Below are 19,149 nucleotides of genomic sequence, written 5' to 3'. Positions count from 1 at the left end.
ACAAGTCTTAAAGTTGCCAAGGTCGAGAACCCCTGGCCTAAAAGGTAATGCAAGTTACAACTCAGTTTCCCTCAAGGAAGTGCTTTGCATTTGTTTTACACACTTTTAGAGGCCTCTTCCAGATTTTGAAAATACCAGAAAAGGCCTCTGAAATTGCTCCTGTGCAGATCAAAGAGAAGCAAAATCCCTGCTTCACTCTTAGAAATGAGAAAATTGTACTGCTTCACAAAGCAGCTTTGAGTCAGAGTGGGTTTACTCAAACCTAGGTGGGAAAGGAATACAGAATACAGAGTACAGAATAATAGAGTTGGAAGGGACCTTGGACCGCCTGCTGAAGTAGGAGACCCTATATCATTTCAGACAGTCTCTTCTTAAACGCCTCCAATGATGAGGCACCCACAACATTTGAAGGCAAGCCGTTCCACTAGTTAATTGTTCTCATTGTTAGGAAGTTTCTCCTTAGTTCTAGGTTGCTTCTCTCAATTAGTTTCCATCCATTGTTTCTTGTCTTGCCTTGCCTTCCGGTGCTTTGGAAAATAGGGGACAGTAATTTCAAAGGGTAGATGTAGATGTAAAAAGGATCCACAACAATATTTTGTTTGTAATTTATAAGTAGTCTTTGCTTAATGACCGGTCACTTAGTGACCATTTGAAGTTTCATTGGACACCCCCCCTCAAAAGGTACTTATGACCTGGATTTGAAGTTCTGATGTCTGCCTTCCTGTGGTGACACGATTGCGTTTTGAGCACTCAGCAACCAGCCTGCATTTACAGCCATTTGCAGTGTTCCGGGGTCATATGGCTGTGGTTTACGGGGGGGGGGGGGTTGCTAGAAACTGGTGTTTGTTTCCATTTTCTGGTTAAAAAAGAGCCCATTGTGAACAACAGGTTCACTTAACAACCATGATATTTGCTTTGGCTGCCGCAAAAATAATTTCATAAAATTGGGTTGGTCACACGATTACCCATTTAACAACTGGCACAACTTACCATCATAATTCTGGCCTCAATTCTGGTCTTAAGCCAAGGACTACCTGTACCACAGTCACTTCCAGGTTTTTCTCCATTTTCTGCTAACTTTTCCTGCTTTAGAAATTTCTGAAAGTTTCTTGTTTTTCTTACATTAAAATAAAATCAGGTCAGTGGTTTCTGGTTCTTCCTTGAAATAAATTCCCATCCGTTATCTTTGAGAGCTTCTAAATTCAAAAGTCTCCACCTTTGCTGAACATGCACTGGTCCATACATCTTCTGCTCAACTACAACACCTCAGATGTTCTTGATGAGACATGAGAATGGGGGGGGGGAGAAGGGAGGGGGAAAAAAGACACAGAACGAGAGAGACAGTATCTCAAGTGCAGGCCTTAGGGTATAAACATGAATGTAACAAGGAGTCTGTTGAGAGAAAAGGATGGCAGAGAAGACAGAAACATTCCACATTTACCAAAGGAGAAATGATATCAACTTTGGAAACAACAAGGAAATAGTTACGGAACATAAAAGAACATCTGGGATATGAAGTGATGGTCTTTTTTTTAAAGGGTAAAGACAAGAAAAGATGAAGCAGCATTAGAAGAAATGGGCAACTGTCACTCCAGACAAACACATATAAAGGTAGCCTGGTAATGTATAAGGATTTGGCAAGGGGAAAAAAAAACACTTGAAAAAGTAACACTCATAAAATCAGTGCAAGCACTGAAGAGGAATCATTATGGTTCCAAGGCAAAATTAATGAAGAACACTTCATGATAATTTCTAAATTAGTTAGTTTAATAGCTAAACATGACAGAGGAGTACTGGCATGCTAAAACCTGAAGAGATTCCATGCAAATTCTGAAATGATTACTCACTGTCATTTAATAGCTTCTATAGAAAGCTTTCTAAATACACAAATGCAATTGCCTTGAGCATTTTTATGCAATTTGTAACAATTAAAAAAGCACTTATGCAGATTCATTTCTAGCTTTCCACGGATGGTACTCGTGGACGGAAATCGCAGTGACCTCCACATTGACCAACTATAAGTAAGTACTTTTCAGCTGATTTGGTTCTTACATTTATTAGCTTCATGTCTCTCGGGTTTGAGAGGCCAGCAGAAAGGAAAGATAGATAGAAATAGCATTCAGAAGTCACAGTAACAGTGGTAAGTGAGCGAATATGTAAGTCCTCTTTGTGACAGATGGATTTGGCCAAATATAGTACAATATAGGGCTTTCTGTATATGCTGAATCCTTTGATTCAATTCCCAGTCTGAATGCAACAGACTGCATTCTATTAATTGAATATACTTTCTAAATTTTTTCTCCTTACTGTTATACTGAAGGAGCATTCTATATTTGTTTGTATTTCTTTACATAAATTGCAATTCCTCAAATTCCACATACTACAGCAGTAGGTGTTTTAGTGCCACAGTCCCCAACCTTTCCACCTTGGTGGCCTGGCCTTGCCCAGAACTCCGGGGGGGCGGTGGTGTGAGTGGTAGGCGCACACACACAGCTCTATTGGTGTGAGCGGTGGGTGTGCACACCCTCCTCTCATGCAAATGGAGCCTCACACATGAGTGGAAGGCCCTTGTGCTTGTGCGCAAAGCTCCACTCACGCAAATGGAGCTTTGCGTGTGATCACTCTCTGCTTGTGCGAGTGGAGGTTCGCGCACGAGCACAAGTGCCCTCCACTCAAGCACCCTCTGCTTGCACGAGTGGAACTTCACATGGCACCATTTCAAGCAGACTGCAGCCCAGTTGTGGGTCATGGCCCAGGGGTTGGGGATCCCTATTCTAGTGCAATGTTTCCCAACCCTGGCAGCTTTAAGATGTGTAGACTTCAACTCCTCATGCTGTATGTGGAATTCTGGAAGCTGAAATTCACACAACTTAAAGCTGCCAAGTTTAAGAAACACTGTCCTAGTGCATACCTATCTATGCCCTTTAAAAAAATAGTGGTTTACCATTTAAATATATGTAGAGATTCTATGCATGTCCTGATCTTTCTCCTTATAAGCTAGTTTAATAGAAACTGTGGAATTTCAATAATGAGAAGTATGAAAAAGAATAGAGGACAGAATGAAAAAGACTTTGGATGAGAAAAAAAATGCACCTAAGAGAACAATTGTTGCAAGAAGTAATAAAAGATAATAAATAATGTATACACGGATAAAAGATAGTTGGGAAGAACTATAGCAAAGAGGTAGAGAATTAAAAGAGGTAGAGAAGAAGTAAAACAATTTTGATAGAAACATAAAATTATTTGGAAGTAAGACTAGAGGTCCAAACAAGCAGCTTTTACTAGAGTGAAGAGAATTGAAAATAAAAGTGAAGAAAATATTTAGGGTGAAATTGAAATGACACAATGCTGCAAGGGGTATTTTTTTAAAAAAATATATGCATGAGAACGATGACAATATGTTGAAGACCTGAAACAAATGTTAATATCAAAGCTAAAAGAAATGATGTCCTCAAAGTCATAAATGCTGTGATGATCTTGGAAAATAGTAAAGTCACAGGCATAGATGGTATAACTATTAAAATCTCAATGAAGTTTGCTTAAGAAGTGATTGCGCAACATGTTTCATGAATGATGCATGTATCTCTACCTGACATTCAGAAGAACCTGTCATTGTTCTGCTATACAAAAGAAAAGGTAGGAAGAACGAATGCAGAATGACAGAGAAATTAGTTTGCTAAACGTGCTTGGGAAGTTTGGGGCATAATTTTAATCAAAAGGATGAGAGAAGACAACGATGAGAGAATACAATGAGAAGATGATGACAAAACGTGAAAAGGGTAGCTTTAGCCAGGCAGGGGTTGAGTAGATTATTTTATGCTTGTCAATTTAAAGAAAGTATATGATAAACTGAATAGGTTTGAGTTATGGAACATTTTTTTAAAGTTGGTTGCGCAGTGTAATTAAAATGATATATGATGTAAATAAAACAGTCTGAGAATGCTTAGTAAATGGTTCAGCACTGAGGAAAGAGTAAGAAAGGATGGTAATGGCTGTTGAATATGTTGATGCATGAAAGTATGCAGAATACTTGTAACATTATACTTACGGAGTAACAGATGAAAATGTATGTGTGTGTATGCATGTTTGTACAGTAAAGCCATGACTTGTTTTTGTTCAGAACCTGAATAATTTGCAGCAAAGAATAGATTCTGTGATGCAACAAGAAGTTGAAAATTAATGAATCAAAATCTGAAGCAGTTTTACACAATAATATTTCTTTAAAAATAAGAATTAATTCAAGAAAAACTAGTTTGAAGAAAGACAGTTGAGCAAAAATGTTAAAAGGAATAAAGTTTTAGGTTAATTATATGCCTTTGCTTGAGAAACCAGAGAGTGATTTGAAATGGAATGATTTGCAGGTATGAAGATTAATCTCAGTATAAGTGGGATATCCCTGACCAATAAGCAGTTGCACAGCACAAAAAATAGTGTCAGCAGGATATGGTGAACTCTGTGGCAGAGCACAGTTCTTTATAAATGCCATATAGCTCTTCAAGTATGGTAATGGAGAAATGATAAAGATCATAATAGTCAACACATACACACACACATACATTTATTTATTTATTTATTTTATTTGATTTATATCCCGCCCTTCTCCCAACGGGACATACACACACACAAAGAAATATGGCTCAGTGTAGAAAAGATCCATGTACATTCCCATCCCTAAAAAAAATAGATATAAAGGGATATAAGAACATGGTTCTAATAGCACATGCCAGGAAGATTCTGTTGGAAATTTTAAAGCCCTATATATAGAGAAGTGCAGTAGAACAAGTGGGTGTCAGAAATAACAGGGGAATATGAGAACTTACAGCTAATATTAGATGGTTGATTGAAATAGTAGCAGAGTATTAAAAAGAACACTACTTCAGTATGATAGAATACTTTAAAGCTTTTGATTGTGTTGATAATTCAAGATTTAGGAAGCCTTTCAAAGTAAAGGCATATTCCAGCTTTTGATTCGTCAGATATGAAATTTCTACAATAATTAGGAAGCCACATTTAATAACATGAAAAGATTTAACATCAGAAAAGCGGACAAAGAGGGCTGTATTCTATCACCACACTTATTCAATCTGTACATTGAAGACATAATATAGACTTCAAGGATGGAAAAGCTAAAACTTGGGGTTGAAATTGGTAGAAGGAGTGTAAATAAGACACATGTGGACACTATGTTGGCTGTAGAAATTAAAGAAGACCTAAGAACAAACATACTACGAATAAAACAGGAGATTAAAGACAGGGCTTTCACTCAACATGAACAAAACTAAAAGTACATCAACAAGAACGTCAACAGTAAACAATGACAGAAGTAGTTATCAGTTATAATTATCTTGGCTCCACAATTGATGAAGATAATGAGTATGTAAAAAAGATTGAGAAAAAATAACAATGGTCAAAAAGGTATCGAAGGGCCTAGACAAATTCTTGAAAGATGGAGACATTTCAATCAAAGAAAAGTTAGACTAGACAATTCAATGATATTCCTGTTATAAAATACAGATGATAGGGATGGACTCTGCACAAGAGTAAGAGGAAGAAGATTGGCTCCTCTCAGGTATGGTGCTGGAGAAAGCTGCTTCACATTCCTTGGGCAGCTGAGAAAACCAATGCATCTATGAAAAATATGATGGTACCATACTTGGTAAAGTGGGTAAAAGGAGAAGCAGCAGCTAAGACACATGAACATTTTTTATTTGTTAAATTTATTTGTTGAAGGACTACTCTGGGTGGCTTACAACAATAAAAACAAAGAAACGAAGAGTAAACATAACAGTATCAAAGTAATGAAACAATAAAGGTAAACAATGGAATATACAATGAAGGTACAGTAATATGAGATTAAAAATGGGTGGAGGGAATCCAGGAGTGCAGGAGGGAAGTGGGGTTTGCTATTAGACTAGTAGCCACCTCCAGTGTAGTTCTCCTCCCCCATTGGGTCTCCAGGCCAGCTTGCACAGCTAGAATAGATGGAGTGCTGGGAATCCCAAAAATCCATCTGCAAAAATTACATGAGCTGAGAAACAGAATAACTTGGCAACCATTTATCCAGGGTCACCAGGAATCAGCTACAACTCAACACAACAAAAATATGGGATTTTAAAGTATAAGTAACAGAAAGCTGAAAAGAAGAAATTGTCTGCAATTCATGTTCTCCCTTCGAATCATGCCGGCCTTTTCTTGACTTTTAATTGTCATAATTTTAAAAACATTTCACAGAACTTACTTCAAGGAAAGAACAAAAAAAAAAAGAACAAAGTGAAGATGTACAGTTTTCATGATTGACTGCCAAATGTCTACATTTGTCTTTGTTCACTCACTTGGGAAGTCGTGCATTTTTATCATCCAAAAAGCAGTGGGTGGGTGGGAGAACACTTATGAAATATTTTTAATTGAGACAGTATCAAGAATCCTGTTTTCAGATACTAAGTAAACACTTTAAAGAATCAAAAGCTAATAAGTTTGAAAACACACAATTAAAAATAATTAAGATAAATAAATCTCGCCTTCGTTCTCACTTGCATTGTTTGGCTCATTCCAAGGAGATGAAAATGGCAACTCACTGAATAATTGATTAAATGCACTCTCGATATTCCAAACAAATTTGGAAGGCAGTATAATAACAATTAAACCATTCACAAAACCCAGCCAAAAAGAAAAAAAGAAAAAAGAAAGAGAAAAATGTTTTTTTCCGATGTAATACTTCATGTTTATCTGGAAAATTATACCTGTTGGCTCATAAAGCAGCTGAAGAAATTTTCTCATTAAAATAGGATCCCTGCATGCCAATGATACTCTATTGCAATTATGGGCAGTACCATACATCTTTAAAGATGGGTACGTTAATATGAAAAGACGTTAGATTTTTTTTTAAAAAAAGAATGGCACATTCTCAGATGGAAAAAAAATTAAAATTAAAATTAAAAAGCATGCAAAACTTTCTTACCTTTCACAGCGTAAGCCGGCATACCCAGAGGGACATCCATCACAAATGAATCCATGAGTTTGGTCCAAATGACACGTGGGGCTAAAACTTTGTGGTTGGCGGAGAGCAAGAACCGGGTTAGGGAAAAAGCATAGAAAGAAATTCATTAGCAGCATAGCTACTGTTGTTTTCTGAGAGCGCTGCTTTCAAAACAGAGCAAAGGGGAAAGTCTGTCTGGTCTCACACACAGGGCTTAGGGTTTGGCTCCAGTCAGTGGAGCTATTTCTGCCGACACTGGATATAGCTCAAATGGGTGGCAGCATCCAAATGACATGTTGTTATGGGCCCTTAGTCTATCAATGAGACTCTACTCCATTTTTAAAAAGCAGGAATGTACAGCTGTTTGTCTGAGCCCCCAAGGGCCTGGCAACAGTAGATTCCCAAGTGAAAGTTCACTGCAGCTGAAGGACAATTGCTGGGGATATTCAATAATCCCAGTTTACCTAAACAGATAAATCACACTGCTGCACTGAAGAGAAAGAAAGTTGAGAATCATGCAGCTTTTTAAAGGACTTCATCTAACAGCATGTAATTGCATAGATCAACTGACTAAATAACTGGCATCTAACATCTTACTATAAGCTTGCCTCAAGGCAGTATCCATTTGTTGACTTTCTGTTGGGAGAATGTAGTTTCCTGACTGCAACTTTCTGTGCTATTTTGAATAGTCTTCTAAGTCACCGGAGCAGATTTCAGGGGAAGAATGTTGGGACTAGCCAACAACCACATTCCCTCTCATTCTGCTAACAGCACCTTCCATATCAAAATCCATAAGCAATTTTACCAGTATTCACAGTCAGGGGTGTCAAAACAGGTGGGCATTTCCAATCATTTCAATATATCATCAGGCAAATCTAGAAATATTTCTTCAAAGATAAATCTCACAGAATTCAAAGGGTCCTGTCCCCAAGTAGTAGCAGAAACTGTTTGCAAAGTTCATTAATCATTCTCACCATAATGGCAGTTTTTTCATCACTTCTAGCCAGAAGTTTCAAATAGTTGTATATATATCAGAAATGGAGCTTTATATTGATTTATTTGATGTTTTTCTCCCTTTTTACAAATATTATAGCAGCCTCAAAGTTGCTTCTTTTTGGGAATCCTGACATTTGCATGTATATAATAAGTTCATTATCTCTGAAAGCATTTTATTCTAGCTGTGTAGTTCTCCCTTCTTGCCTCTTTTTCCTCTATATTTCTTTCCCTCCCCTATCTGATTGACACACTGGAATGAGATAATCTGCTGGCACATTGAAAGATACAAGCAGTTTGAAACAACAGGGTATCTGTCACTCTACTATTTTAAAGAGATCAGTCTTCAATTATTCTTCCTTTTATTTCACTTTGAGATTTGTTTGCACTACATAGATGTTAAATTTTCCAAACAACTCAGCAGTAGGTTTGCAGCCTTAGGATAAAACTTAGTTTAACATGATTGTAGCAGTGCAATAAAAATAAGCAAATAATGATAACAGTCTTTCTTCTACTAACAATTAACATCTGCAACATTATAAGACCTAACTGAGATTTTTAACAAGTCTTATGAATTGACAGGTAACCATTATTAAGAGAAACCATATAAGCTGCAGTTTTAATTATTGCGTTTTCTGCTGAAATCCAGAGTTTCTGATTAGCAGGAGAAAACAAACGTGTATCTACTTAGGAGAAGTCATTAATTTTAATGGGACTTATTTTCCAGTAGCCAAAGCCCAGATAGATTATGCAAAAGGGTGTTTTAAGTCAGAAGAAAGTAACTATGCCCTGGATTGTATGAACTAAGTCATCATGCCCAGAGTAGCAGGAAAAAAATAAAGGGTACTGGGACAAATTGGTTTTTGTTTGCTTGCTTTCAAAGAATAAGCTCATGAAACTTACTGGATCAATTGTAGGATGTTTAAAAACAAAAATGTGTAAAAAAATTGCACTGCTGAAAATGGTGATTTGCAATTAAATGTTGACATCATAATCTTGTGGACCTCAAAATGCCACATCACGTATAAGTTCATAGCTACTTGCCCATCTGTATTTTATATGATAATTCTGTTTATCAAAATAATTGTGAGAGATTATGGGAAGGAGAAAGGAAAGATAGTTCCATTTATGTGAGGAGAAGCACAGCACAGACTTGGTGAGTAATAGAAAAGAAGCATTTCTGAAATCCATGTCATTTCTTTGGTTTGCCAGGTATGTGAATTTTGAACTTAATCAACTAGCATGACCTGATTGGATCCTCAGAAAGTATGCTGTTTATGTAAATATAGCAAGTGTAACTTCAGATGTTTTAGATACTGTACAGTATATTCCAGAGGGAGAGACCAGCAAGACAAAGAACATTTTTTCCAACTTAATTTCCATACGTATTTCCTCTGTATAATTAAGTCTAATTCCACCCATTTCCGTTGTTGTCAAATCCATCACGCATGTGAGGCCTGCTGCTAGTTCCTCTCTGGTTTTGCTTTGGCATGCCCAACATAGAATACATAGACTTGGTAACAGACCAACAAGTCACAAAATACTGCAAATAGACATCAGCTTTGTGAAGACTATAGCTGTCTGAGAATAGTACCTGACAATTTGAAAGCTAAGCAAATCCCCATGTTAATACGGTCATGCTGAGAATCTGAGAGAAATTATTTGGCCCTTATAATAAGCACAGCCTTTCAATAAAGGAACCTGTAATTTTCAGGCTTCTGCATGGGCAGGTGAAAAGAGGTGACTGCTTTAAGAATTTTATTAACTTTAATGAGTCAACTTCTTAAAATAGCAGCATCTTTTCTCAGGCTTGCATGGCAGTCTGCAAAACGTTGGGCTGTTTAAACCAACAGTAGGCAAGATTTGCTAGCATAACTCTTTCCTAATTATTTTTCAAGCTTGTACAGCTTGGAAGGTTTCCTTGTCCCTCTGTCAAATTCTTGAGCCTTCCAAGAGGAAATTCTGGTTTCTTTCTGGACCATATGCTTTTATTATAAAAGCATATTATAATTAAACATATAAAGGCACAGTTATAAGAAGGGTCATCCAGCCAGTTATTAACATAACAAGACTTTTTCCAGGCTGCAAGTTCCAAGAAATTAGCTATTCCTATTCCAATGTGAACTCTATAGGCTTTACTGCAGTTTGCCAAATGTTCCACTGAGAAACAATGTTGGAAACTGATCAAAGAGAGAAACAACCTGGAATTGAGGAGAAACTTCCTGACAGTGAAGACAATCAGCCAGTGGAACAGCTTACCCCCAGAAATCATGGGCGCTCCATCATTGGAGATTTTTAAGAGGAGACTGGACATTCACCTGTCTGAAACAGTATAGGTTTTCTTGCTTGTGCAGGGGGCTGGACTAGAAGACCTCCAAGGTCCCTTCCAGCTTCTATTCTATTCTATTCTATTCTATTCTATTCTATTCTATTCTATTCTATTCTATTCTACTCTACTCTACTCTACTCTTCTCTATCTACAGAAAATCTCTGGAGAAATAGATCTTCCTACCAAATTGAACTTTTCGAATCATAATAGATCTATTACAATAGTGTTTTCCTTTTCCCTTTTATCTGAACATTGTGAAAATGATGGAATATAAAATAAAGCATTGTGTGATTGTTTTGAAAATGTACTTTGTTGTGATGTTTATTACTTTATCCAGAATTGAAATAAGACAACTGGTGATTTTTTGTTGTACATTCATGCTAGTTAATCTATTTTTTTTTATCATGGACTACTGTAATTGATGAAGGAATACTTCAAGGAACAATTTGATAGTATTTTTACTGGCTGAATTTGTAGCTTACTTGTTTGAAGATATACTCAGTGGGCAGGCACACAGCTGGCAGTCATCAGCTTTCCCTTTAGTGGCATCTCCATAGAAACCAGGAAGACATCTATCACAATATCGACCACCTGTGTGGTGCTTGCAGTTCTAAACAGACAAGGGAAGAAGACACAAAACATCCTTTTTCAGTGCATCATAGAGTACTAAATTTTAAAAGTAACCTAGCATGGTATGAAAATCCCTTAGGTCTCAAATGTATGCTTTTTTTCCATCAAAGACTTGAAACTTTATACTCATTGCTTATCCCATCTTATAGCTTATTCCCAGCCTATTTTGCATTCTTGTAACAACTTTATAAACCATGGTAGTCTGAAAACCAATATATGACTCAAGTTCACTTTGAGTGAGTTAGATGGCTGACTGCAGTTGGATTGAGTTTCTCTAGCCTAATATTATAACCATCATCTTCCATATAGAAATTTGAAGTGGCATCTGTTAGATCCCTTCCTTCTCCCTGCCCCGGTAGTTAACTACACTTTTCATTGCCTTAATGAATTCTAATTCATCAACAACCTGGCTCAGGATATATTTCAATAATTATGCTAATTGATAGCATGCATACAACATTCATTAGGGATCAAGAACCAGGGTACTAAGGTCCATGAATGGCTTTGCATGTGCAAGGCAGAATGTGCCTTTAGTGTAATATAACCAAATAGCTTATAGCTTGTGCTAGCTATGGAAGAAGTGATCATACACATTACAATGACATTGTGAATGTATAGTACAACTACAGTATGCAATAGTCTGTTGGGATCAAAGACCTTGCAAGTTATTCCAATGTGCATATGAGAGGTAGGCTTTTTCATATAGACCTAGTCTTGATCTGAGATCTTATTATGAATCAAACTGTCAAAGAAACATATTTCAGATTCTTTTTAACTATATTTCAAAGCTAAGGAAGATTCAAAAGAGGTATCAGTAAATTAGCAGCTTAAATTATCTGTTGTATTACTGAAAAACATGATGAATAGTAATGAGAAGGCCAAAAGGCGCAATACGACTTAGTTAGGGGGAAAATCACTTTGATGTGGTATGTCTTTTTACCTTTCTCAGTCTTCCTTCTTTCACTTCAAAAGTCTTATGATCCAAATTGAATTGCAGCATTTAATAGCCTGTCTGGGCACCAAGCAATCTTACTTAACTTACAGCCAACAGAAATAGTTTTTCGAGATTTAGATAGTATGTGGTTTTCTCTGATACAGATTGTGTTTGAAGACTACAGAAAAGAGAAGTGTTGTAAAACTGCAGATAAATATGACACTGCCGATAGATATGGCGCTGAAGATGCTGTATGTTCCTAGTTCCAGTATTTTCCTACCTCAAGGCTGAGGAATTTTTGGAGTTGAAGTCCACAAGTCATCAAAGGGCCAAGTTTGAAGACCCATGTTCTACATGGTTGTACCTAGCAGAGCTGTGTAGCATGAAATGAGCAAATAACATGGGAGAGGCAAGGCATGTGAAGAAATTGAATTTGCAACACTAACCCTAACCCCTGTCTACCTAGTCTTCCCACATTGAATTTATTTGTTGATAACATTAATACACAAAACTAATTCTAAAGTTAAACACTGACCAAATAAACACTTCTTTCCTCTTCCCCCCCAAAACCCAAGCCACAGGAAAAAAAAAAGTTTTGGCTTGTACTCCATTTAGGAAAGCAGATTCCAGGTATTTCAGCCTTGCACATTTTACCTTTGTCCAAAGCCACACCTCAATTTATAAAAAAATAATATTTGTTACATTACAGTAATGAGTTGCAAAGGGAAATGTAAGAGAAACAGTTTTCATAAGATATAGTTAGTCCTGTAAATACTTCTATATTAACTATAGAATTAATCTGTGAATTATTTCAGGTTCCATTCATGAAAGTACAATTTCAAATGTCCAGCAGTTTAAACTATTTTGTTCAGAACTGCAGAATACACAGGCACTTCGTTCAGAAGGAAAACAGGAAGGACAGCGGTATTTCAAATGCCAGCTTGTGTTGTAAATCCACTGCATTTTTATTTAGCCTTTTCCTTGAAACATTTCCTTGAGAAGAACAATGTTGGTTCAAATACGAGAGGGAATCTGGAATATGATATCCCACTCAACTGGCAAAGGCTCAAATTGAATTTCTGCAAGACTAATGAAATGAGAAATGTTGTTTCAAGCTTCATGCCATGTCAGACAATATAAAACTAAAATGCCCTTGAGTTAATCAAAACAGTCTATTCAGCGTAATTCACACAGTCAAAATAAGCTAGTGAGCAGGTTGGAAACACTGGCACTCTGAGTATTATTAGTCTGACTCATAGATGCATTTAATTCTGAATTAGTAGGCAGCTGTAAGATTTATGCATTCAATCAGGAAAAAGCACCTTTCCATGCAGCCTAAGCTATGTGTCCTTTTCAATCATTTTCTTTTGTAAGAATTTTTATGATATTTACTGAGAATTACCATTATACCTGCATGATGTATTACAATAGCAGTTACTAATAATTTGCTACACTGTTCTATATGTAAGTAACTCTCACAACAGAGATTAGAACATTGTACATCGGAAGCTTTTCTAAAGCTTCTAAAGTATTCCCTTTATTTTGGATAAAGACTATCCAAAGGCTATCAGGTAAATATCAAAAGTCTTCTTGCTCACCCTTATAGCTATTTTATCATGCTGCCAAGAGATTCTCTGACTTCAGAAGCAGTTCATTATAAAGATCTTTCCTATCAAATCACAGCTATTTTTTTTTCCCTTTAAGTAGTCAGCATCTCTAACAGGAGTGTGGTGGCCTAGCGGTTAAGACCCTGGGCTATTGTCAGAAGGTTGTCAGTTTGATGGGGTGAACTCCTGTTACTTGCCCCTACTTCTTCCCACCGGGCAGTTTGACTACATGCAAATGCAAGTAGATAAATAGATACCACTTCAGTGTGAAAGTGACTGTATTCCATGCGCCTCGGCATATAGTCATACTGATCACATGACCATGGAAGCATCTTCAGACAAAGCTGGCTCCCTTGGCAAGGAAACAGAGATGAGCACTGCCCCCTAGAGTTGGACACGACTGAACAGGGGAAACCTTTACTTTTTTTTTTTTTTAGTCAGCATCTCTAAGGTAGTTAATTCAATTGCAACACCATCCTGAGCTGTCAATCAGCACTTACCACACACTCTCCAGTGAAATCATCACAGGACTCTGCATGACCAAAACAAGTGCATGGCCTACAGATTCCACCAACGATAGTGCCATTAACTCGCCTGTTTCCTGGCCAGCATGACTAGAAAAAAAAATAGAACAAAAACAAAAATACAATGAACGTTAAAGAAAAATAATGCAAAGTGCCACTAACATATGCAAACAGAAGACACTTGATAATTTATCGCTTTAGTATATAAAGACACCAGACATGTGGCATTATATTTCCACTGACCATGGTTTTCTTCCCCTTGTTCTTCTTCCAAATCAGTTAAGTTTTATATCTGAGCGTGTTTTGCAATCTCATGCTGTTTTGTACTCTTAATTTGCTTTCTTTTTAATAACTTATTTTGATTTAACATTCCATCTATTTCCATGTCCAGAAATACTGCTTGCACCCCATTCTGTGGTACCCCAAAATTTGTACCTTTGTGCATTATTGATTTCCCAAACAAAGGTAAGCAGTCTACTTATTGGGCAATGTTGGACTTTAGGGTTTAGTGACCTTCACCTAGAGCAGGGGTCCCCAACCCCCAGTCTGTGGACTGACACCGGTCCGTAGCATGCCAGAAACCAGTCCGCGCAAACAAGCCCCATCCGGCAGTACCCAAAACCACGCCCCCTCTGGTCCACAGAAAAACCTCTTTCCATGGAACCGGTCCCTGGTGCCCAAAAGGTTGAGGGATCTTCACCTAGAGAGCAGATTTCCTGATTTTTCTGGGAACCATGGCTGTATTTTCAGAGGCAAAGTAGTCAGCTATGTAGACCATAGATTAAACTGGATTCCTTTTCTTTGGAACTAAGTATGCTGAAAACATAGTCCAATATATTAGTCTATATACTCTTCTGGCATGGGTGTTGCTCAGTGGATGGTGTTGCAAGGCATTCAATGGTTCCACTGATATATTGGCTTAAATGCCAGGTAGAGAAAGGGAAAATGACTGACACTCCACCTGTTATTCCTCCCAAGCAATTAGCACATACATTGTTCAGATGTTTTGTACAACTGAGAACTGTTTTGATCCGGAATAAAGGCTGGTGTTGCTAAAACCAAACAAAGAAGCTTGTTTCACTGGTATGATTGTCTACATACTGACCTGAACTGAAAAGGTTGGAGTAAGATTAAAAGAAGTCTTAGCTTGATCTTTCTGCTGAAAAGGCAAAATAAAAGCAGAGAAGTAAAGAATGGAAATAAGATAGCTTGACATATTAATATGCAGATTGAACATAGTTAGAAGGCAAATTATTGAAAAAAGGGGTAAAAGGCAAGAGAAAAGATATTCCATAGCTAAAACATCAGTGCAATTATTTTGGATTAAAGGTTAAAAAAAAAGAAGGCAAATTAGCAGGAAAAAAGAAAGCATAACTCTGATTCCCCTCACTTATAGACCTAGTAGAATGGAAAAATTCCACACAGATATGTGCCTGAAAGAATGTTAATATCATGTATAAAATTGGTAAACATGTTCTATATAGTCAGCCATGCCACTGTAATTAGAATGTTAATATTTATCCCAGAAATTGGGATAGGATTGTGAGAAATGCAGCTTTCTAATTGCATTTCATTCAAGCATAATATGATTTGGTTGTGGTTGATTAGATTGTATGAGCAAAACCATATCATTTATAAACTGTGGTTTAGGACTCAATGTACTTTGTAAACTCAGTCAATTTTGTTGACAATTCAGTAAAACTTGGTTAAACTGTTTTATTGTGCGTAGGGTGCCTGTTACACAAAATATCAGCCCCTTATACAGGCATTCAATGTCTTTACAAGAGGGATAAAAGTTAGGAGAGCAGTGAACTTTCATAAATGTCAAACTACAAGAATCATCCTACAGGTAGTCCTTGACTTACAACAGTTTGTTTAGCGACCATTTGAAGTTGCAACGGCACTGAAATAGTGACTTGTGACCATTTTTCATACTTATGACCGTTGCAGCATCCCCACGGTCATGTGATCAAAATTCAGATGCTTGGCAACTGACTCATATTTACGATGGTTGCCGTGTCCCAGGGTTATGTGATCCACTTTTGCAATTTTCTGACAAGCAAAGTCAGTGGGGAAGACAGAGTCACTTTTAACAACCATACCGCTAACTTAACAACTGCAGTGATTCACTTAACAACTGCGACGAGAAAGGTTGTAAAATGGGGCAAAACAAATGTCTCACTAGCAACAGAAAGTTTGGTCTCAATTGGGGTTATAAGTCAAGAGCTACCTGTATAGGGCGAAGAGGTAAGAGTTCTGAAGTTGTGTTCATTGGCGTATAAGTAGAAACTGATTTAGAACTTCCTACTTGACACAAGAATGTCTAGAGCAGGGGTAGGCAACCTTGGCTCTTTTATGACTCGTGGACTTCAACTCCCAGAATTCCTGAGCCAGCCATTCTCTTTAAATGAGGCTTTTTATTACACTGAGTTACGGTCTAGCTGGCTCAGGAATTCTGGGAGTTGAAGTCCACAAGTCATAAAAGAGCCAAGGTTGCCTACCCCTGCTCTAGAGCTAAACAGCCAGGATAGAACCAAATATATATGTGCATATGTTCCTTCCACACTCTTAGCCCTCATATGAGGAGGTCAGATGATTGCACAGCACTCCAATGCACTGTTTCTCAACCTTAGCAACATTAAGATGTGTGGACTTCAATTCCCAAAATTTGCCAGCAAGCAGCTTGTTGGCTGGGGAATTCTGGGATTTGAAGTCCACACATCGTAAACATGCTGACTTAAGAAACACTGCTCTAGCGTATGCGTGAAACTGCATCTAAAAGGAAGGGGTTTCCCCCCCTAACAATTGTGATTCAATATCCTATATTATATCTACTGCTTGGGCATTTCTCAGGCAAGGTGACATACTTCAAGTATGAGTTATCAGACAAGCCCCTGACTTTTGCTTGCACTTCACAATAAGTTTCCAGACAGCAATTCTTACTATCATATTTTGACTTTTTTTATGGGTTTGAACATGCAGACACAACTGCTTGAGGTTAGTATCTTGCTGTTTTTGCATCTTTCTCTGTGTAGGTAGGAACAGAATTCAGGAAACTAAACATTTACAGATTCTCTAAGGCAGGGGTGTCAAACTGCCGGCTTGCGGGCCGGATGCGTCATCGGGAAATCACGCCCACCCCATTGCCGGCAATGGCGAAAAAGCGCTGATACATTGTGCAATGTCACGTGACGTCATAAGTTTGACATGTCTGCCCTAAGGGTTGAAATTGTTCACACAGTGTTGCAGAATGATGTCAGAATTTTTCTTATAATCTTTTAATTTCTCTTTTAAATTCCTCACCTCATCAAGTGAAGATTTGCAGTGAATAGTTTAACAGAAAATATAACTTACACATGAGAAAAATATAATAATAATGCCATCCAGAAAATATATATATAAAAAATCATGGGCCTTTCTGTTTTATAACTGAAGTTTGCAAGAACACTTGAAATTGTTTCAGTAGAGATTATATAAATATAGGGGTGAAGGTTCATTCTCCGAGCTTGTGGGTTGGTTTCTGAACATTTCATTACCAGGCTAGATATCATCTTCAGCAGAGTTTAGGGATTGTCAGTGTTCTTCTGTTTATAAGGGCTTCAGGTATGGGTGTGTCAAGTGAGGGTCTGTGATGGGTCTTGTGATAGGTCATGTATGAGTCATCAGTGAGTCTTGTGATGGGTCTTGTGATGGAGAGGTTACATCAGGTGAGGTTCATTGGGAGGTGAACTGCTGGTGGGCTTGGGTGGTTTGGCTGGTTGCGAGTCAATGCTGTTAATGGTTGGCTGTGTGGTTGACTTGGATTCTGAGGGGTTCGTAGGCTGGTTGTTGGTCAATATGTTCATTGATGGAATTGTTTATGGAGTGCCAGGCTTTGATGAACTCACAAGCATAGTGGGTGGTAGCGTGGCCAACGATTTCAGTGTTGCTCCAATCGAACTGGTGCTGTTTGGTGTCGGCGTGGGTAGAGATTAAAGATTTGGGATTATGCTGTTTGCCAGCTGGTGTTTGTGGATCCTGGTTTTTAATGGATGTGATGTTTGTCACACATAGAATTGGTTGATTTTGTAAATTACATTGTTTCTTTCATCCTTCTGTATCTTGTCTTTGGTTCTGGATAATTTCTGGCAGAGTGTGGCTGTGAGTTTGTGGGCTATTGCTATTCCTAGGGTTTGGAGAATTCTGGCTGTCATTTCCAACACCCCTTTTTTGTCTGGTAGGGTTAGTTTTTGTGTGGTGATTGGCTGTGTGGTGTGTTGTGGTTTGGATGCTGTGTGTTGAAATATGAAGTTTTTTGATAGCCATTATGGAGAAAGACGTTGAAAAGCTGTTTCTCTTCTGCTTTTCTTAGTGTTGTGGTGCTGCAGTGTGTCCTGGCCCTTCTGAAGAGAGTCTGGACATAGCTTTTTTTGTGTGCAGTGGGGTGGTTGCTTGTGAAGATGGGGATCTGGTCTGTGTGCGTGGGTTTGAGGAACGTTGAAGAATGGGAATCTGTTGTCTGTTTCCTCTTTGTGTGTGAATTTGATCCCAGGGAATATGTTACTGAGGAGGTGGTGTGTTTCTTCAATTTGGGAGCATTTGATGATACGAAGGTGCAGCATCACAGTCAGATGATCAAAATTTGGGTACTCGGCAACTGGTTGTAACATTTTGGGGTTACATGGTTGCCATTGGCAACCTTCCCAAACAGCTTCCAACAATTAAAGCCAATAGGTGAAGTCGGATTCACTTAACGACCAGATGATTCGTTTACAAACTACAGCGATTCTCTTAGCAAAAAAGCTATAAAATCCAGTATGACTCATTTCACAACCACCTTGCTTAGCAACAAAAATTCTGCTCCCAATTACGGTAATAAGTCGAGGACTACCTGCATCTATTCAGAGGCCCAGTCCCAGAGAAGAAATGGTGGCTGCCCCTCCCACATCTGTTTATTGCCCTGTTTTTCCTCTGTATCCCTTGGGAAATATTTAGTTCCAAGATACTATAGATATATTTAAAATGGTATCCTTGGTTAATAGGGTTCTTTAATCGGGAGCAAAAGGAATCATGAAGAGGAACTGTTCTCAGGGTAAGTATTTTGGTTATTTTGTCCCTTAAATCATAATTCAAAATTTGCTTTGCAAACAGCCAGTAGTTGTTTTGGATTTTTTAAA

At 37.8% G+C, this 19,149-nt stretch overlaps 1 protein-coding gene across 1 annotated transcript in view; it reads right to left on the bottom strand.

The window, feature by feature from the left end:
• Positions 1 to 19,149, bottom strand: part of LOC107287708 (laminin subunit alpha-2) — a 203,281-nt gene that overhangs the window by 26,999 nt on the left and 157,133 nt on the right. The window contains exons 16-17 of the mRNA XM_029284188.1: positions 13,970 to 14,083; positions 10,781 to 10,908 (exon numbers count right to left, since the gene is read on the bottom strand). Coding sequence (XP_029140021.1) covers positions 10,781 to 10,908; positions 13,970 to 14,083 — 242 coding nt within the window. The remainder of the gene's footprint in view (positions 1 to 10,780; positions 10,909 to 13,969; positions 14,084 to 19,149) is intronic.

Source organism: Protobothrops mucrosquamatus, unplaced genomic scaffold (assembly GCF_001527695.2).
Source record: "Protobothrops mucrosquamatus isolate PMUCROS unplaced genomic scaffold, P.Mucros_1.0 scaffold416, whole genome shotgun sequence".
NCBI classification, from domain to species: Eukaryota; Metazoa; Chordata; class Lepidosauria; order Squamata; family Viperidae; genus Protobothrops; species Protobothrops mucrosquamatus.
This window is presented reverse-complemented; position numbering and strand designations above follow the sequence as displayed.